At 44.4% G+C, this 25,635-nt stretch overlaps 2 protein-coding genes across 2 annotated transcripts; one reads left to right on the top strand and one right to left on the bottom strand.

The window, feature by feature from the left end:
* Positions 1-172: 172 nt before the first annotated feature.
* LOC117429629 (carboxypeptidase D-like) lies at positions 173-17,455 on the bottom strand. Its single transcript, XM_059001110.1, has 21 exons — positions 16,690-17,455; positions 15,954-16,201; positions 10,838-10,980; positions 10,377-10,546; positions 9,766-10,112; positions 8,962-9,153; positions 8,308-8,475; positions 8,118-8,227; positions 7,616-7,718; positions 7,349-7,491; positions 7,020-7,189; positions 5,756-6,052; positions 5,233-5,428; positions 4,982-5,117; positions 4,258-4,404; positions 3,919-4,014; positions 3,774-3,838; positions 3,511-3,642; positions 2,904-3,089; positions 2,673-2,775; positions 173-2,512 (listed from the first exon to the last, which is right to left on the bottom strand). The coding sequence occupies exons 1-21, from the start codon at positions 17,361-17,363 to the stop codon at positions 2,286-2,288; spliced, it is 4,053 nt and encodes a 1,350-aa protein (XP_058857093.1). The 5' UTR covers positions 17,364-17,455; the 3' UTR covers positions 173-2,285.
* A 757-nt stretch (positions 17,456-18,212) lies between these two features.
* Positions 18,213-22,393, top strand: LOC131701685 (zona pellucida sperm-binding protein 4-like). Its single transcript, XM_059001109.1, has 12 exons — positions 18,213-18,446; positions 18,780-18,901; positions 19,107-19,212; positions 19,526-19,681; positions 19,889-20,076; positions 20,255-20,352; positions 20,669-20,796; positions 20,974-21,163; positions 21,253-21,403; positions 21,833-21,908; positions 21,988-22,125; positions 22,232-22,393. The coding sequence occupies exons 1-12, from the start codon at positions 18,245-18,247 to the stop codon at positions 22,351-22,353; spliced, it is 1,677 nt and encodes a 558-aa protein (XP_058857092.1). The 5' UTR covers positions 18,213-18,244; the 3' UTR covers positions 22,354-22,393.
* Positions 22,394-25,635: the final 3,242 nt, after the last annotated feature.

Here is a 25,635-nt window from a genome sequence, read left to right as displayed (position 1 = left end):
TGTAAAGAGGTAATGAATAAATACACCTTGTGGAATTGTTTTGTAGGAATTAAAAAGCAAACAGCGCTCCTTAATTTGAAAACTTGCTCGTGACAAATATTTCACTGAATTATTATTATTTTATTTTTTTTATTCAACGGTGGAACACATAAAATAAACATCAAGCTTGAGATCAAATTTCAAAACTTTATTATCAATTGCAAATAATAATAATAATTAATAAAAACACAATGAAAAGAATGTTCTTTTTGTTTGCCATTCAGCCAAGAGAAAGGTCAACTGCCTCCACTCCCATCCAGATCAAGCATGGTTTCAGGAGCCGCACAGAGCATTGATCCATCATGCTCCTAATCCATTAGGGGGACCGGGGCAAACACAGCCCATATAAAATACCAAACAGGCACTATAATGAATTGATAACTGAGCTTAACAGATCACCCAAAAATGACTGCAGCTTTCTCCAAGTATCCCTTTAGATGAATACCTTGCAGCATGTGTGTACAGATCACAATCAGGCACGTGCTGCACAAGACTTACAAAAATTGCATTTTCAATTTTATTTTTTATATATAAAGACACCCTGGTTCATTCAGGTCAGCAGACCGCATAGAATACTGTGGAAATCAAGAATTAGCAGTAGGCCAATCTCTGTAGGCAAATGTGGTGCACAATCACCAGCTCTATATACAGACATACCCTATGTACAGTTCAGAAATACCATACCCATAAATACACATTACACCCCGCAGGAAAATCAAACACAAAGAGGGATAAAAAGACACACTGTGTGGATCCGGTCCAAATATTTGGTTGAGACTCGTTACTAAATGAACTCATTTTCATAAGCGCTGGCTCACTTTGGTATTTGCGTGTCCAGTACGATTCATCATCTCATTTAAATACAGGAGAACATGTTGTCATCCACAAAGTGACCGTCTTCAGTGCACTGCAGTATGCTGAGGAAGGGCATTTACACACAGAGGGGATGATAGGAACGCATCCTGTGCTTTGAGAAGCGGGATTTTAACATTCAAACACAACTGAAGAACCCAGCTTTCATCCATTTGAATCAACGGACTCAAACCCAGCAGGGTTTTTCTTGTGTTGAGCGTGTGTGCTGTAAGAGATCGTTTGTGTTATTTTATATATCTATTCTGGTCTGGAGTTCTATTTATTCTCTACTAGATATCAGTAATCCAGCTTCAGGTGTGAGCATGGGGGATCCAGAAACCACATGAATACCTACAATATTACAGATTTAAACATTTTCTGCTAATGTTACACAGCTACCAAAAATGACTAAAGGTCCATGTAAGAGTTCTACAACTGATCCCCCGAGTTCTTTATCTGAAGCCTTTAAACATCAATGGTGTTAAGTTAGTAGTGTTAAACTCTTTATGAATATGGTCCTAGTAAATGCATTGTGTTGGAAGATCTGCCCCTTCCCCTGGAATGTAGGTCTGAGAATGCCGATCAGTTTTACAAACACTGAACCTGCTGAAATAATATAGGTCTTCTTTAAACAGCGGAATACAGACACACAGCCTTTCGCATGGGCCTTGTTGAGCAGTTCAAATTTCAAAGCGGTGCATATGGGTGGTCAAAATCCTCAGCATCCTGGGTGCTGTGGTGTGGATAAACACCCCCGTCCCCCTCCCTGACTGGCGGTTCCAAACTGCAGAAGCACAGAGATCCTGGTTTGGGTTGTAGTGTGAAGCAGACCATTTTCCACAGAAAAACAACAAATATTTTTAAAAAAAAGTTCCTGCCATTAATTTGTTAAGAGTCTCCAAGTACAAAAAGTTCCAAACAAGTTTGGACATTCGCACAAGCTCTGCAGTGACAAGAGGTTCCAGCAATACTACATTCCTCCCCTCTCTCTCTCACACACACACACACACACACACACACACGTTTAGACAAAGGAGGATAGCACTGGCAGTGTGGCTTACTCGTTCCTGGTGTGTGTGTGTCCCATCCCTCCACCAGTCCCAGATTTGATTTCTGATGGCTGTGTGAGCGCCTACGTTACTGTGTCAATTAAAAACGCATGTAAATCAGTTGCACTGCTGCAAGAAGACAAACGATGGACTTCAAACCCTTGTAACATATCTGCATGCGCACGCGTGCGTGTGTGTGTGTGTGCACACACATTATGTAGATGCAAACACAGTCTGTACAGTGACATGTCAACACAATGACTCTCTCTTGGTTTTGTCCCCATACTCCCCAGTCTCTCCTGGAACCTCTGTGTGTGTGTGTGTGTGTGTGTGTGTGTGTGTGTCTCAGTGCTTGTTGGTGTACAGGGTCTCTTCCTCACTCTCCGTCTCATCCTTGAACTCGTGGCTCAGCAGGGATTTCTTGGAGCCCATGGAGGCGAGGCGGATCTCTTCCTCGTAATCGTCACGGTGCTGTCGGAGCCGGTGGAAGCCGTCCTTCTGCCGGTTCGACTTGGCCGAGCAGACGCACCAGATGATGCAGGCGGTGACGACCAGAGCGCTCATCGAGGCTCCTGGCAAACACAAAAACAGGACAGCCACTAGTACAAATGGGATCCAAACCGCTTTAGGGACGTGGGGAAAAAAAGCTCCCAGTCAAACGTTTCTGCCTGTAGTCATGGAATACGTTACGAGGGATACCCATCCACTGTCCGCTATCAAGCATCCACATACCTGCAGTGGCTACCACAAACTCCCTCGGCAAGCCGAATATCCGGTTGTCCGTTTCAAATTCAATAGTAATGGACCTAGCAGCTTCGTAGGAGGAGACAAACACCTAAAGGGAAACAGACACAGAGTCACAAATACCCCCATTTCAAAACCGGCGTTATGTTATTTTTTCCTCTCCTAGAAACCGCGTACACGGCTTCAATTCAAACCCCGAGCGGAGGCCAGCCGCCTCACCTCCTTGTGCTGCTGCTGGTAGCCCTCGGCCATGGCCTCAATGTTGTGCGAGCCGGGAGCCAGCAGGGCGTGGAAGTAGCCCCCCTCATTGGTGTAGACCCGCAGCCCCCCGTTCAGCATGATGGAGGCCTTGGGGATGGGCTTCCCACTCTTATCCGTCACTACACCACGCACCCCCTTGTGGACCTGCAGAGACAAGCACAGCACTGCATTAAAAACTCACACGTGCGACTCATGATGCAACTGACTTGTTTATGCATTCAGCAGATCCACAAGACAGAAATGTTTGCTTTTGAGTCCAAGATAAAAGTTCAACCCATATTTACTTTACATTGTACTGAAAGCAGCTCTAGTGGTGACTTCTGGAGACAGCCAATCCAATCTAAGCCAGATAATATTCCTAAATTTCACAATTTTCTGCTAATGTTACAGAACTAGCAAAAAAAATACCAAGGTGCATGCAGGCGTTCTAATAGTTATTGATCTGAAGCATTTAACATTAATGGTGTTAACTTAGCACAGTGTTAAAACGCTTCATGAATATGGCCCTAGTAAGCACATTGTGCTGTCCCTTCCCTGGGATGTAGGTGTGAGAATGCAGACTGACCTCGACCAGCATGCTGAGCAGAGACTGCTTGTTCTCAGCCCAGAGGTCAGAGAGGTGGTCTGCGCTGGGGAAGAGGCAGCAGCTGGTGAACACTGTGATCTCAGGACAGCGGCCAAAATCCACGCTGAAATCCTGGAAATAAAGACACTAACCGTTACCAGCACACCCAGCAGAAATGAATAAAGCACTTGTCATATCTGACACCAAAAGAAAATGAATAGATAAATACATTAAAAAAAAAAAAACCCAGGGATGTAGCATACCTTCATGCTGCCCATGTGACTGTGCCACTCCGCCCCACGCAGCACCCCTCCTGGGATGTTTTCAACTGCAATCAATATCAGAAAGGTTAGCTGAACCTCGTTTTAAAAATGAAATAAATATATACATATTCCATACCATTCCCACCTTGGTTATTTGCACATCCTGGGCGACCCTGGTGCATTGTGGGATGGTTATTAGCATACACAGTAGCCAAGTATTTCAAAGTGTCCTCATTTTCAACTGCAAAAGACAAAGATAAACAAAGCATGTTCGTACATATACCACCAACAAAAAGCAACACCTCACACGTATGGGCTGACGTACTAAACTGTCGATGCATTTTATCGTGTTTTTGCAAGATGTTCAAGATAATACCTTTTACAGACAGTCCACAAAACAGGGTACTGAAATGAATACCTCAAAAGCTAATTATATAGTGTTAAAAGGGGACTTCATTCCCACTCCCGCACAGATGACACCCACCTGGCTGCACTGGTTTGTTGTAGGGGTAGGTGGCCAGCACAGAGCCTCCGTCCAGAGCCACAGACAGAGTGTCGCCCCTCTCCAGGATGAAGTCCATGACCGCTTTGGTCTCTGGCTGAGGCTCCACAAAGTGCTGAGAGGCGTTACCTAAAAACAGGAGCATTGGCACAAGAACATTCCTGAAATTTAACAAGGGTCCCCCTTTAGAAATATTACGCAATGCAAATACAGGGTTCTGTTCAGATTCAATTAGGACACTCCACCCTTCTTGTTCTTCTTGAAGTCTGCTTCTAAACTGGCGCGCTCCTAAAATCATGGGCTCCATATTTAGAATCTGTGGATTGTCACTGTTACACAACCAAATACTTAAACTAAATTAAACTTAAACAGGAAATTATCTGCTACATTTGTTGCAGAACACGTGGATGGGATTTTAAAAACATACATGTATTTATGTGTTTTTGAGTGAAATACAGGGATGGAAACAAGACTCCCATTGCATAGCAGTTTGATGCATGCCTGGTTTTACGACGAGTTCAATAAGACCTATACACAGTGGCTAATCAAGCTTGTAGCAAAACCTGGAATGGTTCCATTCCTGAACTAGATGCGCCACTACACCTCCCACCCTGTTGTTGGGTTCCCTACTACGCTGTGTCCTTCCTCAGTCCTGAAGAGACCACTACAAGTGAACGTTGCCCTGCTCATGCCCCTGAGGTCTCACCGAAGAAGTCTGTGTCCAGGTCCTTGCCGTGCGCATTGACCAGCCCCACTGTCGACGTGCACTGCTTTTCCTGCGCCTTCTCACGGCCGTCAGGATTACTCAAGGGCACAATTACAATCTTGGTCTCGTTAATCAGCTGTGAGGACAAGCAAGAGAAATGCGGTGATGAAGCACAGATAACTCCTCATACTGGACTGTCCCAGTCGGACACTGCTGTCCACCTGCTGCCAGTCACACCGAATTATCCGTACCCTGGTGATGGCAGAGTTTTTCCCGTAGTTTATACACAGAAACGCAGCGAACTCCAGGAGCAGCTCGGTCCCCACAGGTGCATTCCCATGGATCCCCCCAACAAAGCGGATCTTGGGTTCGGCCAGCTCTGGCTCCTTTGGCTTGTTGGAGATTTCTAAGGCCCAGATGGTTCGGAATTCTACACTTTGACCCAAACTGCAACAGAAAAGGATATAGAATTACACAGCTGATGTAGACACACTATCAGGAAAAACTGAAAAAAAAAAAGTTGTACAATGAAAAGACAAAAACAGATACATACACAAATGTAATACAAACAGACACACAAAACTGAAGGATGAACAAACAGAGAAACACACCACAAGACACAACAGACAGATAGATATTGCTGAAATGTTTGCCTACTTGAATAAGCCTTTACGTAAAAGAGGACATCACAAACTGAACTACTGTGGAAGACAGACAGTCACACACACAATCAAACCGATATCTGGCAGACGCAGAGGCTGGCGGTTGCCGTACCTGCGCAGCTTGGTGATGTGGGGGAAGTTGAGAGTCAGCCCGCGCAGGAACTCCGACAGCTCCTTGTAGGGCCGGTAGCGGGAGAAGTTGCTGTCGTCGGCGGACCTCAGGATGAGACCCTCCAGCCCTCTCTCCGAGGACAGCTCCTTGATCAGTTTCTGGAACTCCTGCGCCGAGGGGTCCTGCGTGGCGGGGGGGCCCTCGGGGGGCGGGCCCTTCTCCTCACGGGTCAGCTTGAAGTCCAGCTGCACCACCTCCTTGTCCAGCACCGTCACGTACACAGTGACCAGAACGTACCTGCCGACGGGGGCACAGAGGGGAAGACGGTCAGATCGAGTACTTTTTAAATCGTTCTAGCATTTTAATAATCATTTTAATAGTCTAACTTGCTGAGAACTGAACTTGTTGTATGCATGTACTGCGCTGAGAACTTTCTCATGATGGACTGTATTCAGGACAGGCTGGCAGCTATTCAAGGTTGTGTTATGATACACTGCTTCTAGTTTGGAGACAGGAGAGGCAATAAAGGTCAGCACAACCATCTGCTGGATGTTGCTTCTTCGCAGACAATACAGCACTACAGTGAGGTAGGGGCTGGGGGTGACAAGGGAGAGAGTTGGGAGATAAAAAAAGGCGAATTCGCTAGCCGGACAGTGAAGCTCTGGTACCACCACGAAACATCAGAATAGAGAGAGAGAGAGACTCCAGCCGCCTCACTTCCCAAGGAGAACGGACAATATATATTCTCTTTGACTTCACATAGTGTTGCTACTGTATTAGAAGTTAAGTTATAAAACTTTTGTTGTTGACTGCGATTGTGTTGGTGTCGGATTACTCCCAATAGCTTCCGAGCATATTTTTTAACACACATTGGTGAGGTTTGATATCTTACGATGCAGTCAGATCAGATTGCTATAGAGTAGAGAAAGGCTTAAGGGTCTTAACAAAATGCAGCACTGATCATCTGTGTTGATGCATTGTTTTGGCTGATAAGGCTCCATGTCCTGTATATTGGATTTATGATGCCGTTTGAATGAGGCCGCAGTTAAGATCTTTTACTTCTCTGCTACCGTTACAACTTCTGGATGTGTTCAATGCAACCACTGCAACAATTTAATGCAACGAATGACAGCTGCAAGACGTGGCCAGCAGTTTGGCACAATCCCATTACAAGTGTATGGAAACTAAAAAAGGAATTGGAAGTGATCGGGTCCATCAGCCGTATGCATCCCAGTCCCCAAGCCCCCACAGACCCCACCCTTACCCGGGAGCTTTGGCAGTAATGCTGTAGGTCCCTGGTGCCAGCAGCCTCCAGTAATCGCCGGCCTTGTCGGTGGTGATGGGGTGGTCAATATCTGCCACGATGATGGTGGCGTTCGATATGCCGGTCCCGTCTTTTGCGTCAAGGACAAATCCCTTGACCCCTCTGTGCGTCTGTGCGGAAAGGGACGTTAGAGAGCATGCTGGTGAGCATAACAACACCCACACTAGCCAAAAACAGCCACTTTTTCCCCTTCTGCATGCCTTGCGATTGCTTGTGATTATGCTGTACCCCTGATCAGGAGCCAGCTCCAGGTGTCCAGGCAGACTCACCTGGTGGATGAACTGCAGCAGGGACCGGCGGTTCTGCTCCCAGTACCTGGGCAGGTCCTTGGCCAGGGGGTACTTGACGCAGCCCAGCTCGATGGTAACCTCAAAGCAGTTTGTGTTCAGGTAATTCCAGTCCTGCATGCCTCCTGTGAACAGAATAAATATACATCTGGCTAGATAAGGTGGTGCACTTTGGAGGTCTAGGTTGGTAGCTTGCTTTAAGCACGTAGTTACACCCACACTCTCACCCCTCCATTGACTAGCGCTTACCTGGGACGTTGTACCAACGTGCCCCATTAGTGATGCCCTCTTTGAAGTACTCATTCGGGTATATCTCTTCACAGGGGTGACCCTGGAACATGGCTGCATTCTCCTAAACACAAACCAAAAACAGAATACTTGGTCCACAACCATCCCAGGTTGTCAGATTTTATTTATTTTTCATAGCCCTGCAATACATCTTTCAAAGGGCCAGCGTTAATTCTAATCTCTGGGGGTTCGATCAATAACCTTTTCGTTCTGGATTTTAGGCAAGGTATTTTTAAACAGTGATGTGCTTCTCATTTTAATGTGCTGACTGCCACCAGGAATTGGTTTCTCTCTTGGAAGAGAAGCAGCATTCATCGTCATCATGTAGTCACCAAATTAGGTTTGCTTACAAGATAACTTGCAGCACTTTGTAGGGCCTCTAATAATAGAAAAAATAGATAAAAGAAGCTAGACAAAACGTTATGGTTTCTGCCAGTTTGATTTTGACGTTACGTATAAATACCTTGGAATAGGCGAGGGACACCATTTTAAAAACAGCATCGTCAGCCGACTTGCTGTAGGCCACCACGCCCTCTGCATCGTCGTCATAGGGGTAGTTCACCACGAGGGACCCTTCAAAATGAAGAAAGGCATGAACTACAGCCAGTGCTGTATGCATCATGGGTAACTCGTTCATTAAAAGCTGTCCCTACCCCCATGCAGGTTGGCAGAGAGCACAAAGGGGTAGGTCCTCAGCCAGTTCATGACGGCGATGGTCTCCGGTTGCCGGGGGTCAGAGATGGGGACGTACTGGTCGGGGAAGTTGCGATTCAGGTCGTAGTTGTTGCTGTTGTTCCTGCCAACTGTTCCCTCCCTGTCACCTGAGAAACACACAGAGCAGGGGTACAGGAGTTAACCTGTCTGCAGTACTGGCGCTGTAAACTTGTATCTACATATAAAAAGCTCCAGTACAGCGGGTGCTACAGCTTTTATCTTCCATAGGAAAGCTTTAGTATTTAAATACATACAGCTTTTCAGATTGCAGATTACATTTCAAAGATTTGGTTTAAATGAGTCCCCCCCCACCAAACAAACTTTCTATCCCCTCCAGTCACTGCGTGTATAATTGTACCACGTTTCCTATCTATATCTATTATAATGCATTTATGTTTTAACAAGGCAACTTCTCAAACTCTATAGTTCACACAAAATTTCTACAAATGCAAGAATAAAAAAAAAATAGTGACCGAAAGGGTTATAGAAATTAGAAAAACGCTGTGAACAAGTTCCACAAGTGATCTGGCATTTATTTAAAAAGAAGGAGCTATCTGTAAGGGTGTCAGCCCTGGCCCGCTCTCCAGTCCTACCTTCCTGTGACTGCTCGTAGCCGTCAGGGTTCATGGAGGGCATGATGTGGATGCGCGTGGAGTTCACCAGCTTCGTGACCTCCGGGTCGCTGCCGTAGTTCTTGCACAGGAACTCGATCAGGTTGAGCAGCAGCTCCCGGCCCACCACCTCGTTACCGTGCATGTTCCCGATGTACTTGAACTCGGGTTTGCCTGCAGGGGAGACAGCGGCACTCAGCATACCAGAGACCCAGAGACCCAGCACCTCAAGAGGGGCTTGGCTGGGTAATGGAAAATAATGTAGAGTAAGCAGATTTATTGTTGCCTTTTAGTACTGCAGGTTTCATTACAAGACTGCAGTGTTAGTCAGTTGCTTTGAGACTGCGCGAGAGACGATATTAATGGCAACACGTAACAGTTTAAAAGAGTAATAAAGACAATTCTTTAAAATCATTACACTCATCCTTTCACTAAATCTCATATGCACTAGCAGCATTAGCCCTGTTCCCCTATCGTTCTGCTTGATTATCCTTTCACTTTAATAAAAAATGCTAAAATTAAAACTTGCTTCAAAAAGTAGCTAATCACTGTACGTGCTGAACACCAGATTCCAATAGAAAAAAAAAAAAAAACTACAATCGAAACGTGTGACCAACAGCACAGGAAATAGTGGTTTAATCTCTTAAAAATCCTGCTAGTGTTGCATTAAAAAAAAAAATAACGCACATTAAAGCCTTGGTTCTCACTTCTCTCAGCTGCTGACAGCGTTCCCCAGGGTCAGGGGAACATTGCTCAGCAGCAGTGCGGGAGGTGCAGTGTCTCTACCTGGCTTGTGGGTGCCGGGGTTGTCTGTGATCTCCATCACGTACAGCTCCCTCTGCTCCACAGACTTGCCGATGGAGTAGAGCCGCGTGATGCCGGGGTACTCCGTGCTGTAGCGCCGCAGGAACAGCTCCATGTCAGAGTAGTGATGGTGCCGGAAGTCCTGGGGCTGGATCGGCACGTGTTCCGGTTTGGCTGTCGCCGCGCTCACGTTCTTCCCCGCAAAGGTCTCCACCTCTGGTGCCGTGGTAGAGGCAGGCTCGTCCCGTCCCACGGGCTGGAGGGCGAAATTCACCTCGATGGCCTTGCCCTCAGGTACCTGGACGTTGGGCGCAGTCATGGGGGTGTAGCTAAACAAACAGAATTAAAATGACCGTTTTACCAGGAGATTTACCCACTGAGAATGAAGCATTTACAGATGGGTCCTGGAAAACAATAAAAGGATGACTGCAAAGTACAAACACAATACAACTTTTAAAAAGATCAGCAGAATACAGATATCAGAAGAACAGAATAAATAAGACATCTATTTGTTAATGTGGCCTGTTGGTGCCAGTAGTTTTAAAGACGATGCCAGACTCCCTCTCTCTCTCCAATCACCAGGCCACACTTACCCTGGCGCGCTGGCAGTGATGTTGTAGGACCCTGGCAGCAGCAGTCTGCTGTAGTCTCCGAACTGGCCCGTCGTCACGTTGTGATCGATTCCCGACACCGTTATCTCTGCATCCGAGATCCAGCCGCTCGTCACACTGTTCTTCACAAAACCCTTCACTCCGATGTGAACCTGGAACGGGACAAGAGCGAGGTTTCAAAACAGATGAAAACAGGGCGAAATTAAAACTTCAAAAAAAAAAAATAGGGTTTCTCAGTCTCGGACAAACGTGCACAATGTGTGCAAGGAAAAAAAATTAAACAGTTAAACAGCTGGAGGGATTCGACACATTTAATTCTGGTTCTATGCCTGCTGTTTTATAACTATAGAGGACATCTGCTTCCACGAATGTAAATACACCTGACATTGGACACACTATGAAGGGATTTTCTCAAGAGAGAAGAGTTTTGAGGATCTCCCCACCTTCTCCATGTAGGCGAGCAGAGATTCCCGGTTGTTGTCCCACTCCTTGGGCAGCTCAGAGGCTGGCGGGTGTTTGCAGCAGGTCAGCTCCAAGGTGATCTCCATGCAGTTCCCCTTCAGGTAGTTGTAGTCCTGCATCCCCCCTGAGGAGACAAGTATGCATGCCACGCCACAGTGTCCAGATTATCAATGATTTTATACAGGAAGAATGATAATTGAGCAAGGTAACTGAAGCCCCTTTCACACTGTCTAGTAAACTAGTAAAAGCCTGTTCATTGTTAAGGTCGATTTGGAGATTGTTCCTGCAATTTTGAACTTGAACCGCGATAGTAAATGATTCCTCCTGCTACCGTTATCATATGCCTTTTCTGTTTCGAAAAAAGGGTGGGCCCATTTGGGGAAGCCTTACATTAATAGTTCATGTCTTACTCTACATTTCATTTCAGAATATTCTGCTTTGCTTTTAGAAAACAAGGGATCTTCTAGCACTTGCTGGAGCACAGCACATGTACGAGGCCGCATCGATCCACTCTCAGTGATGTGTTTGTCATGGATCGGTGCCTGCCTTTCTCTCTGCTAATCCCTGCCAGCTTCTCGCGGTTACAGTAGTGTAATGTTACTGGAGCAATGCCACATGATCCAGGCAGGCAAGAAACAGGATTCACACAGCTGAAGAAACTGGATCAGCTCCCTCAGCATTATTATTGCCCCCCCTGCAGTTAGCCAAGCCAAGGGGAACTGTTCATATCAAAAGCCTTTTAAACAAAAACAATGAGCTTGGGACATTCCAGTCATTTCTGGGCAGCGGAAATAAAAACAGAAATTACATGGATCCTTTTCGTCCTGATAAAAATCTTAGATGGCTTTACAGATACCAGGAACTGGAGTTGCGACTCAAATACGCACGGCGCACATTCGATTCAGAATCTATCCAACTGCAACTCTGTATCTGCAGATTCGCAGAGTTTATTTTCTTGTGGATAGATGTTATCTATTGTTCCTTTGAAACGTATCGATTTGACTGTTGGATTTACTAACAAATATTTAAACAGTTACATTTCATTTTGCTTGCAAACTGCGCTCTTTTTGCACGACGCAACTGAGTTTCACAGCTTAGCAGGTGCAGGAAACTAACGGCTTCAGCTGCAAATGCTGCTCCCTCTTAGTAAATATTTGGTCAAGAATTACATTTTCGTGGGGAAGGTGCGTCAATGGACATTCAGGATAATTACAATTATATTGTATACAGTGTACACAATAGAGATAGCAAATTACTATTACTGGCATGCCAACAACAACAGCACGCACCAATACAGAGGTACTAATACAGTACAGGGTTACTGGTGCCTGCACCAAAGGAATATCTCCCTGCAGTTCTGTATGCGAGAGCTCATTGATTCAGCCCCAGGAATTGGTTAAGGTTCATTTACACACCTGCTCTGTGTGCAAGGAGGCCTGTCCTGCGATCACTAAGGGAGTCAATGGTGGAGACAGCATTTTAATCCACAAGAGAAATTTAAATACAATTTAGGGGGGAAAAAAAGTGGACCAGCAGACCACCTTTACACATCGCTGACATTGCCAGGTCGTGATGGCAACCTGCCACTAGCTGCAGAACAGCTAAATCCCTCCGCGTCACCAAGCAGCCGGTTATAAATAGAGCCATTGCGAAGCATGCAAAACCAGCCTGGGGAACCAGCAACAATGCTGCCCTTATTGGTTCATTTAATACAAATGCTACATACACCACATGAGAAAAAATAAATAAAAATTCCACCCCTGGCACAGAACCCTAAGACTACATATTAACACCAGGATCACATGTTTCATTATTCTTCTCCCTCTAAATGACAGTAATTATACTGGCGTGTCACATATGCATTCTGAATCTTTTAATCAACAATCACATTTTCTAGATAACCCTGAAAACCCTTGTTCCTACAAGCCCATAATCTGCTTCTGTGCACCTCTCCGTCTCAGCCTTGTCTAAACCTGCACTGGACCACAATTCTGGGCGTCTGCTGGGTTATAATTTGAAGGTGCTGCACTTTGATTACCTAACAATTCAAACATGCAGGAAAACACTTCGGTGCGTTGTTAAGCAATGCAGAGGTCAGGTAGATCCTGCACTGTAAACGTGCATCCTGACTGACTCACTCACTCACCAACCTGCATTAAAGGCTAGGTTAGTCACACTGTTGCTTGGCAAGCGCCATCAAGGACATATTTTCTAAAAGGTCCTTCGCAACCGCCACTGAACCTTAGGCTAGAAGAACAATGTAAAGCAAGCCAAGGGGCTGCTTGTAACTCAACAAAAAACATATATATTTATATCATTTTCTCAAAAAGCAAAAGAATTGACACAATAATTGTAAGCAGCCACATCAGTGACTGCAATATAAGGGTTATGAACTGGTGATAATTATGCACCCTTAAGCATTACGTGATACTGTGTTCAAAATGACTTCAAAACAGCTGGTTTCACAGACTCTGATCAGCACTAACTACTGCAATGTTACTGTAGGTAAGGGAGTTTAAGACAAGTGCTAATCTGGGTCTGTGATAAACATTTAAATGAATACCCGGTAACCATCTCCGATAACCAAAGTGAAAGCCACTGAAATTAGTTTGCAGCAGGCCCATGATGAAGATGCATTTCCTGATGAGATCGAACAGTAAAGACTAATCCTGATGACAAGACAACACGGCACTAGAGAAAAAGGGTACTTCCTGTATAGACTAGATGTTAGTTCCTCCTTCTGGCTCCTCTCTGGTAACACTAACTGGGGTGGACAATCTTAGTGGCGACGCTATTTTGCGTATTCAATTTCTAAAGGTGTGTTTTTTCCCTGGTGCACTGACCTATTTGTACTGATGTTGTGGATATTTATCACGAGGTGGTCCCTGTAAAAAGGCTACTTTCTGCCATTAATGATGATGTTCTCAATGCCTCTCCACGAGACAAAAGGCACAGACACTGGCAGAGGCATTAACTCAATGTTATCAGCGCAAAGCAACAAACGACCTTTACTGTGACGCAATAGATAATGTAGATTTTGCAATACAAAGCCAGGCAGCACCAATTCCAGTCATTACTGCAATATAATATGAGGAACTAAGCGGCTTTGGGTTCCTTCCCTTGTTTAAGGATTAAGAAATGCTGTAGTACTGTATATATGATATAAAATACTATTACTCGGGTATAGTGCACCTCATATATAACACAAAACCTGCACACAGTATGCAGACATTTTTCAAATATGTGTTTATATTATGCAAGACCAGGACATCCTGTTTGCAAACTGAATCACACCCCTTTCCATGATTCCGTTCGTGGACAGACTAAACAATGGGTCTCTCTAACCAGGATTGCCTTTGTTTTGTTCCCCTTGCATACAAAGTGCAATCCAGAGGGCCAGAGCCAAAACCAGCACCACAGCACATTAGCAGAGCAACAAACGCGGTCAGATTCCTCTTTTGAAAATCCAAGGTGGGGTGTGTGTGAAATCTGAGGACCCACCATGACTCAGGCTGCCAGACAAAACTCCCAACCTGAACGCAAGACGCTGAAAACACAAGCTGAAACGGAAACAAGCTTTGTACAAGATCCCCGATCACCTACGATCACCACGTGCCTGTCTTCTCCGTCGTTTATATTGTGGAGACAGAACCGCACGTGCTTCAGAGCCTGGCATTTCATGAATTCCCCGGCAGATTGTGTATTTGCCTATGTTAACTGACCAGCTTTGTCCTTCTGCTTGTATTACAATTAATAAACATTGTTCATTTTATCAAGTCACGCTCGGAGAACAATGAATCCGGTCACAGGAGGATAGGTTTGCAAAGCGCTACAGCCCGTAAAACACACGTTCGCCGCACTGTTTGCATTTGGGACAGAAGACATATTTAGTTTCTTAACTTTATAACCCTTAGACATTTACCTAGGAAAACATCTGACTGTACTAGGGGGAGGGGAGGGTTGTTGAAGCGTTCAAGGCAAAGGTCATGAAGCCTGGACAAACAAATATGAGTCAGTTTGACATCAGTCTAGCTACTGAAAATTTGGAATGATTAACTACAATAGTACAATGAAGTGCCACCTGGCCATTGAGAAAACTTATTCCATGTTTCAAGAGACAAGCAGGTAACGGACAGGGGGGGCCAGACAGGAGAGCAGACCAGTCTTTTGCACCTCAATATATCCAAAATCAGGATTGCATTTTTTTCAACGTATTTACATGCAAATATAGAAAAGAATGCAAAGAGAAATGACTACCTACTGTAGGAGTCTCCTTTCAAAGCTCCAGTAAAAACACACACATCTGGATTTTGATTTTACAGACACCTCTGTTAACCCAACTGCAACACTGCTTACGTGTCATTCTGCGTTTCCCTGGGAACAAAAACAAGTGAGCAAAACTAAATAGTTTCTATAAAACACAAAGAAAGATGAGATATCCTTCCAAGAAGAAGCTTTTTGAGAAGCTCACACTGACTGCACCTTGCGAGCAATCAGTCATGTCCCGTCTGGAGAAAATCCAGAGAAAATCCAAGCGTTACCTGAACCCTGTATTCTAGCTCTTAGCAACACAAACTACAAACAGTGAGAGCAGCTCTCTCACAAGCCCAGGACCAGACTTCAAATAACTCTGTAACTTCATACTCTGCATGAAAATTCCTTCACAATGGGCTTCCACATTGTCTGGGGCGATCTACCTGCTTCAAAAGGGGTCGCATATTCACAAATCCCAGGTAAAATGATATGCCTGATTAGCCTGGGGAAAATGATCAGACAACTCTAATATCCCCGAGGCGCTACTTCAGATCTTCAAAAACATTTCAACAGGTTTTTTTTTTTTTTTTTAACTCAAGTTTTGAGAATTATTTTCTATAAAAAATTACCCACACTTGGCTTTGGGATCTTGACTCATGAGTTTGGGGGAAAAAAAATAAAAATCACTGGCAACTGACAGCTCGACCTACTTAAACACAACCATACAGCACAGTGCTGTATAGTATTTCTTTTCTAGAATCAGAACACAAAACTACAGTTTAAAAAAGGAGCTTCGAATTGATCAAACGTTGCCGTGCAAGGAGCATCGATACGTTCTCTTACCGGAAACGTCATACCACTGCGCTCCGTTGGTGATGCCGTCTTTGAAGGTCTCATCCGGGGTGTCCGGACAGTGGGGTTCTCCAGTCTTCATCAGCGGGTGGTGCTCAGCGTAGCTCCGAGCCAGATACCGGAAAAGCTTGTCATCCGAGGAGGGGCTGTATTCCCCGGTCACCTTGTGTTTGAGGGAGTCGTCAAATGGATAACTGGCCACCACCGAACCGCCGTGCAGGTTCCCAGACAGCACAAACCTGGAGGGGTGTGAGGGGGGGGGGCAGATCCAACACAGTTACTCACACATAGCTGAGCAGTAAACAGCAATTACACTGTAACCAAGACAAATCTGTAACATGTTTGCTACAGAATACATCTGACAAAAAAAACACACAACATGCCCCTTTAACACTAAAAGAAACGTATCATTCTTTGACAAACGTTTGTAACAGTGCCCCAGGAGGTAAGCCTGGTTCTCTGCACCTTAATGTAAACAAACTGGTAAGCCATCAACGCCTGCTTTCAGATGAAGTGGAGTGCACAAAGTTAAACTATGCAAGAAGGATGTCAAAGCTGTCACCCAATTAACCTTTGATGCACTGAATTGTAGTTAAGCGCCAAACGTAACATTATTTTGGTAAACGTTTTTAACCTGGGGCAGGGCCTGGGTTAAACTGAAATTAGAGCACTGCCAAAAAATAATCACTACCGAGATTTTAAACACGCATAGAAATAAAGCCTTTACCTTTTGTCTTGAATCCATTTCATTACAGCAGCTACTTCTGGGACATCCTCCATTGGCACATCAATGGTTTCAAACTGGTCTGGAAAACTCCTGTTCAAGTCTTTCCCTCTGGCGTTCTCCCTGCCCCCGTGTTCACCCTCGCAGTCTCCTTCCACCGACTTTTCGAAGCCATCAGGGTTCATACTGGGCATGATGTTGATGTCAGCCTCATCGACCAGCTTCGTAATCCGGTCATCCTTACCGTACCTGTCCAGCAGGTACTCGATCAGGTAAACCAGCACCTGCCTAGACACGGTCTCGTCCCCATGCATGTTACCAACGTATTTGAGTTTGGGTTTGCCCGGCACTTCGGCTGTAGGGTCTTTTGTGATCTGCATCACCCATAGCTCCCTGCCCTGCACCGACTGCCCCACGCTGGACAGATTGGCGATGTGAGGGTGAGTCTGGGCCAGAGCTTTGAGGAGCCCGGTCAATTCCTCGTAGCGGTAATATTTGCGATACGTTTCCTCCGGTACCTCCTTCAACCGGGCTTCCCCGTTCACGACCGTCCTTCTCTGCAGGCGCGCCTCGCACCAACAAGCGGAGGGGTTCAGTAAAAAAAGCGAGGCCAAAAATAAAAAACCGAAGCGGAAATGTAGGGGGAATGTTAAAATAAGTTGTTGTTGTTGCGCCATGTTTGTGAAGGACCCCTCGCCTCCTCTCAACTTGCTTCTCTTTCCTGTCCGTGTTTCCGTTCCAGTTGGTACTTCACGTTACCCTTTTTTTTTTTTTTTTAAGGTGGTTCCATTTTCGCTTGTCATCACTTCAGAGGGCGGGGCCTAATTTAAGGAGGCGTCGCAAGAATGTAGCGCCCGCTGTTACTGTTGCCTAAAATATCTATACATATCTGTGATTAAACACTGCAATATATCCATTTATTATATAGTATGTTCTACTGTGTACTATAAATACTATTTCTAAAAAAGTCTATACATTCCTTGTATTCAACTTTTTGCAGTTATATGGTCTGTGCTACAACTGTCATAAAACACAATGCAAGCGATTCAAATGCAATATTGTCCACAGGGAATTACAACCAGCACTTTCATTAGCTCATTAAGTACATGTTTTTTCTTTTTAAAAAAAATCAGAACAGACGCTGTATTTATATAATTTGATACATTACTTTTAGACTTTTGCGGTTAACAAAATTCTAGTAAGTTATCATATAGTTAAGAGGAAATTACAATAAAAGGTTAGATGCCAGTTAAAAATGCTCCCAAAAACATTACAAAGTAGCCTGTCCTGGCGCTTAATGGGTTATGCGCTGCAAGCTAGGACCAAAAAATATGTAATTTTGATAAAGAAATATTTAAATGTATGTTAAGGTGCTTGTGCATTTACCAGCTTGTTACGATGTTCCCGGTTAATTCAGTTAAATTGGGGAATGATCCAATTCTGAAAATCCTCATGCGCGATTTCTCTGCGACACGTTCCCATTGGCGATCAATCAATCAGTCCTCGTATTTAACGGGTGCGAGCGCCTCCTGTCTTCACTGCTTTGTGGAGAAGCACCATGGTGAAGTGTCTGTTTACCGGCGCGTGTGCGCGGCTGGGAGTCTGGCTGCTGATCACCGGGGTGACTGTGTTTAAGGTCCAGGCTCAGCGGCTTCGTTCTCGGGATGCAAGTGTTCCTGTTACCTGCAGCGACGGATACATGGAAGTGGCAGTTACGCCTTCAGAATTTGGTGGCACGACGATAACCTTTAATATCCGGGGTTAGTGTATATTTATTTGTTTTTACCTCCTAACGAAATTGCTTAGTGGTGCACCTTGTCTTTGAAACCGTCAAACACGTGAGACCTGCTATGAGCGTTATTGTTATGCAATGATGTCCAAGCTCTTGAGATTAAGTTATTTAAATAAGTCTGCTTGCCTGAGTTTTTTTTTTTTTTTTTAGAACAATATTGTGTATAAAATAAAGGGTAGTGGAGGAGTATTCCTTAATTCTGCCAGGACTAATTGTCATGGATGGCAGTAACACTTGTCATACTAGATTCTCTATACTTGTCTTGTTTGACCTTCACATGCAATGATGTTTTGCTCTGTAGATCAAACACAACAGCTAGTGGATGCTGCAACTCTTGAATCCTGTAAATACACTGTCTACAAAAAAAATGCTGACTTGACTTGGGTCTTGTCAGTGTCTTTTGATGCCTGCTATATTCAAAAAGTAAGTATGCTACTGCTTGTGTTGGTCTAACTTATTTCAGTGGGCCAGTTGACCCATTACCCCTCCCCCCTCTAAAATTGGTTAAATTCTGTGTAGTACTCTCCCTGTCTTTGCTGTTCTGTAGCCTCTCCAGGCAGTAGACTTAATATTGTTGTAGAATGATATACATCTAGCTCTGCTTGGGTGTCCTAATTTATCTCTCTAGGGTTACTTCTACATTCAAGATGTTCAGGTTGTTGGCTCAGATGCTGCAGGAAGAGTTGTCTTTGGGGGTAACGTTGCCATGAAGTGCCCGCTTCTAGCAGTGGCAGGTTTGTATACTACGTGGGATGATTCATTGTTGCTGAGCCTTTTCTGGATAAGGTGTTTCAGGCTGTTAAACTTTTCTAGATTCAATTGCTAGAAATTAACATTGAAATCTAGTGAATGATTGACCTCTGTGGGGGAACACTAATGTAGTGCAGTGGACTTGTTTGCAGCTCTGCAAGGATCTGAACCAGGCATGATTCCTTGACATGGGCTTGGCTTGTTCTGCTAGGCCTAGCTGCCTTTTGGGTGCTTGAATCTCAAACTAATATTGCTTCTATCCTACATGGAGAAATAATTGCATGCCTGCCTTTCTAGTGCCAGTTAGTGGATCAATTGCGTCTGGCTCTTGTGATGTTCCTGTGACTGAAAAGCTTTCCTGTGGCGAGTCCTTCATTCGTAAAGATGATTGTGAAGCCCAGGACTGCTGCTATGACCAGAACAGTCAATATCCCTGCTATTACGGAAACAAAGGCAAGTGCTGTTTCTGTTCAATTCACTGAACTTCACTCCATATGGAGTCGGCGAGGCATTAACCTGAAATTCCTACTGCTGTTGCTTACCTACAATCTGTAGATAAGTCAAAGCTTTATTGACATCAACCCCTGAAGCAATGGAATAGAAGCTTCTGCATCTGTTTTGAGGTTCCTTTTTTAAACCTATAATATACCCTCCCTTCAGTGACTGTCCAGTGCACCAGAGATGGCCAGGTTGTGGTTGTGGTGTCCAGGAATGCTACCAGACCCCAGCTGAGTCTGGGTTCAGTCAGCATGCTCGGGGGTAGAAATCCACCATGCAACCCTGTCCGCACCTCCTCTGCCTTCACAATGTTCAAATTCCCAGTCAGTGCCTGTGGCACCACTATGAAGGTGAGTGGATCAGGGTACCCTAAACCACTTCACCGATGCTAGTTGTCCAACACCTGTAGCAGACCGACTTAAGTTGTATTGGATCTAGAGTACTATGAAACTGACTTCAGATATCCAGGAAGCACATGGGTTGTTTTTGGGTGAGGTGGAGTACTGTAACTTCTGCAACCTGTTTCAGCGGAATGGCTCAGACGTGGTGTATGAAAACCTCATGTCTGCTTTTATTGATGTGAGGACTGGACCTGGGGGCTCCATCACAAGGGACAGCACTTACAAGTAAGTGGGGTAACAAAAGCAGCTATATTCGTTTATTTAGCAGACACCTTTATCCAAGGCGACTTACAGAGACTAGGGTGTGTGAACTATACATCCGCTGCAGAGTCACTTGCAACTACGTCTCACCCGAAAGACGGAGCACAAGGAGGTTAAAGTGACTTACTCAGGGTCACACAATGAGTCGGTAGCTGAGGTGGGATTTGAACCGGGGACCTCCTGGTTACAAGCCCTTTTCTTTAACCACTGGACCACACAGCCTCCTATAGTAAGTATTCCATTCCTACTGTGATCCACCAATCATCCTCTCTTCGTACAGGCTGCTGTTGCAGTGCCGGTATGCAGGGAACAAGTCTGTTCCTCTGCAGGCTGTGGTCTACACCATTGCACCTCCCCCTCCAGTAGCGGCACAAGGACCGCTCCGTGTGGAACTCCGGATTGCAAGAGGTATGTGGGGCCCTATTGGCTTTTAATATGCATAGCATGCTGCAGTAATAAGACCCGTTACATTTCACTATGTAACCTTCCAACGAACCATTCGGGTGTTAAAGGTTCCTACATGCAGTGGTCCTGTCATTTGATGCTTGATTAGTTTCATGCTGCATCTGTCTTTGTATCCCACAGAACAATCTTATGGTTCCTACTACACCTCTCTTGACTATCCCGTCACCTATGTCCTCCGGGAGCCTGTGTACGTTGAGGTTCGCATCTTGGAGAGGACGGACACCAACATCGTCCTGACTCTGGATGACTGCTGGGCTACCTCCACCCCCAGCCCTCTCGGCAAGCCCCAGTGGAACCTTCTGGTTGATGGGTAACTTTAGTAAATAGTGAGGCCATTGTATTGGTAATACTATCTTTTGAAATGCCTGAAGTATTTAAACATTTCTTTTTTTCCCCCAGGTGCCCATACAGAGATGACAACTACCTGACCAGCTTGGTTCCTGTTGATGCTGCCACCTCCAGACTGCCAAACCCAACGCACTACAAGCGGTTTGTGCTCAAGATGTTCGCCTTTGTGAATCCTTTCTCACGACAAGCCTTGAAGGAAATGGTAGGGCTCAAGTTGAGAACTGGACTTGCGTCAATGTAGCTGTGCAGCCGTTGTTGATGCCAAAGGTTTTCTCCCAACGTATGTCTTCAGCATGATCAAGTATTAGAATTGAACACTTTGTTCCTCCACTCCTGAGGGAGTATACAAGATTTTAATGGTCCTGAAAAAGGTAGTGTCCTAAACCGCGGACTGCTAGGAGTGAAATGCAGAATAACCCTCTGCCTTTCATTGCAAGGAGAGGTGCAGGCTTTGTTACCCTGTGCTTTGGTCACTTCTGTCCATGGTGTTGCACACTGAATTGACTTGGCTGTTATGCAGGTACTGTACTACCTTGCATTTGTCACTCTGCCCCTCCTTTGCAGTCGGCAGGTTAGTTGTTCCCTGTTTTGTGGGAAGGGAATAGTGATCATTGTGCTTTCTCATCTTTAGATCTACATTCACTGTAGTGCAGCTGTGTGCTATCCTTCTGTCATGGACTCCTGTGTCAAAAGATGCATTGCTAAAAGTAAGTAGACCCTGACTTCTTCAGAAATGGAATATCATTTTATATAATATAAATGGTTGTGGGTTTTTTCCTTTTTAAGGACATGCCAGAGATGCACCCCTGCAGATGGTGAGAAAGGAAGCTTCTTCAAAGCAGACTGCAGTGGCTTCCAGTGGAGCCGTGATCCTGACTGCTCCAGATGCCCGTGCTTTAGAGAGCTGGGATTTTGAAAGCGAAGGTAAGGATGTGATGCTGCTGGAGATGCAGTAGCTCCTGTGTGGTCTGTGTTTACAGCAGATTAACGATCTGAAGGCTGAATCCTGACTCCTGCCTTGTCTCCACAGTTCCTCAGTCCCTCGGTAATGGTTTGATGGGAGTCGCAGCCTCCGTTGTGCTTGTGGTCTTCGTTCTGGTGCCGGTAGCTGTATGGAGACTGAAACCTTGGGTGGAAGAAACAAAACTGTGAATGACTCCTGATCTGAAATAAAATTTGCTTATTTTGTCAACTGGCTCGTGTGTAAATTGTAAGGCAAGTCACTTCAAGGATGTGGCTAGTGTACATGGGTCTGGAGACCTCTTTAGGCCCTTGTCATGTGTCCAATAGTAGGTAATGAAACAGTTTTGTACCTCCTTATCTAAGAGCTGAACTGGGACACCTGACTTGTAATCCTTGTATTTCTGTTGTCCATTCGGACAGTCCACCACACTGGGGGTGACTAGAATAGACAGCAGGGGCTGAACCAAAGGCTTTGTATTGACACATGATGCTTTAGTCCTGTGTAGTTCCTTTAGGCATTTCTGAAAAGTGTTTTGTTTGTTTTATCTATATAAAACACTTATTTAGCTGTATGCTTTAGATGTTTTAATGCTTATGCTGTGATCATGGCTACAGTGTAGTAACCTACTAAAATATATACCAACAGTTTTATTAAAGCTGCTTCACATGACACTGCATTTCTCTCTGCTTTTTACCTTCTGAATATTCTACTTTTCCATAAAATGGCTTCTCTACATTTCCAAAAAGAAGTCATTGCAATAATGCAGTGATACTCAGTTGTGCCTCTTTAGTCCATTCCAGAACAGGAATTTACTCCAAACAGGAATGACTGTTCAATTACATATAGGTTTGGAACAAAGCGCTGGACTGCTCCATGTAATAATTAAGAACAGGGTTGTAAGAAAGTCCTGGACTGACAGATTCCAGTAGTCTGAAATGAGCAGCAGTGCTGTAAGGCCCAACGCTTCCTAACCCATCAACCTTGCGTGGTGAAGCTACATGCAGCAGGAGGAGGTTATAGATAACACCTGCAAGCTCCATTACAGCTTTGAGAACCACAACTTTCTTGTTTACTATAAAAATGTGCTTTTGCTACACTATATCTAACATATGTTACTAGTTTTATTGAATCTAGTCGACTTGGTTCCTAGCTTTTCAGCTGCTTGCGTCTACTGAATATTACTAGGTAATTTTACATGATTAAACACCACTGAACATCACACAGTAACATTTCACTGCCATGATAGAAATGACCACGAGCTGGTATGCTGGGCATAAGTTTATTTATGATTAGTAAAACCACTGATTGGCCACATGGCCCTCAATATTGTGTAATTGGCTTATGCCATGATTAGTTTGAGTCTGCTGGTACTATCGAACAGGTCCAGCATGCTTAGGTGACAGACACTGGCACTTTAAGCAGATCATTTGTTTCTCTTGTACGGCTGTGCACCGGTTTTCGTAGTTGCTGTTTTGTGGAGACCTTCACGCAGTCCCACACTAGTGTGTGGAGCAGGATGCTCTGGGTGAGTAGGGCACTATTTGTCTCTCTTGATTATTGCTTATTCCCCCTGCTCCTGGAACATGTGCATGCTCTTTGCAGCTCCTGGCCTCTGTCATTGAAAAGTATTCTACAACTTGCTCTGGGTAACCTGATTTGAGAAGTGTAAGCCACGTGAAAAGAAAAATAAAAGTTGAAAAAGACACTGTTGGGCGTAACTTGACACCCAGATCACAAGATGAGGTCAGGAACACGAACATGCCTATTCATGTGTGTTGGGCAGTGCTGTGTGATGCACTGCCATTGTGGATTGAACCCCTGTCACTGAGATGAGATTAAAAGCTCTATAACCACACCTCCAGACAAGCCTGCTGTTTTGCATACCAGGTTAAGAGGCTGGCATGCAGTGTGCCCGGTCGCTGGTTTGTGCCAAGTCCCCACCCTGGCAAGTAAAAGAACAGGTTAACTCAAATCAGACAAAAAGTTTTGCAAGATGTGGCCTTATAAAGCTCGGATGGTCCGGTTTCAATTACACACAACATCCAGAATGGCATTTCCAAACAAACACTCATCAAAATTGGACAAGTGCCCAAATATAGCTAATACTAATACTCTAATGCCAGTCTTCAATACTGTGACCATGACACACACTCACATAATGAGGGATGCATTCTAGTAACAAATGCCCTTCTTTAGCAAATTAAGTGTGTAGTTTCCAAGGTGTAACCTTTATTAGCCTAACCAATCAGAGGCCAGAACTCGTGCAACATTAGGTCACCATGATTTACATAAATAACTTGTGCAAAGGAATGTCAGTACCAATGTGCACCAACTATTTCTTTCTTAGCAGATGCCCTTATTCAGGGTGACTTATAATTGTTAAAAGATATCACATTATTTTTACATACAATTGCATTATTTTTTACATACAATTACCCATTTGGGTTTTTACTGGAGCAATCTAGGTAAAGTACCTTGCTCAAGGGTACAGTAGCAGTGTCCCCCACCAGGGATTGAACCCACAACCCTCTGGTCAAGAGTCCAAAGCCCGAACCACTACTCCACACTGCTGCCCCAACTAGGAATGCGTGGTTCTCAAGCTATAGGTAAAAATGTAAGAGCAACATACAGTTGTATGTAAACAGTAGGGGGATTGGGTGCATCTTAAATACATTTAATCAAGTCCCACACTGGATCTGAAAATCACTCCATTAATACAACACGCAGTCTCACTGCCACCTGCACAATCTGCAACAGGAAATACATTATCTGCAACTCTGCCAGTTACCTTTTAAACAACCGCGGTCCAAATAAAGGCGTGTGCTTTAAATTCTTAGGCTTAGTGTTATTGCATTTAATTATTAGTCATGTGTGTGGTTGAAAGATAACCTCAATATATTCCACACCTTCCGATTTACTCTTATCTGCCCCCTATTTTACTGCATTTAATCCTGTACTTTAGATTACTGTAATCTGTCAAGTGTTATTTAATCTGTAGTATTTTGTATTTAATTATATCCTGATGTAACTATCACTGACACTGTTATCTGCTCCGTTATTGAATCGTATTTTGTCATATACTTGCACTTGCTAGAACCGAAGTCATTGTATTTATCTTGCTCTTAATTGTATTATTACTTGTACTGTGATTCTTGAAATGTATTTGTTTACGTCTGTAAATCACCCTGGATAAGGGCGTCTGCTAAGAAATAAATAATAATAATAATAATAATAATAATAATAATAATAATAATAATAATAATAATATAAACGCCTAGATATATGAATACACATATACAACAAATGAAAAGTGCATCTGCAGCTGGTTTAACGGCATAAGATTAGCACACATCTTGAATTACTTTACCTAAAGTCAGATTAGTGCTAACCAGGGTCAATGAAACCAGCCGTATATGCACCAAACACATTCAATTAATTAATACTGTGTGTGTGTGTGTGTGTCTGTGTGT

This window comes from Acipenser ruthenus, chromosome 26, assembly GCF_902713425.1.
Source record: "Acipenser ruthenus chromosome 26, fAciRut3.2 maternal haplotype, whole genome shotgun sequence".
In the NCBI taxonomy this organism is placed as follows: domain Eukaryota; kingdom Metazoa; phylum Chordata; class Actinopteri; order Acipenseriformes; family Acipenseridae; genus Acipenser; species Acipenser ruthenus.
This window is presented reverse-complemented; position numbering and strand designations above follow the sequence as displayed.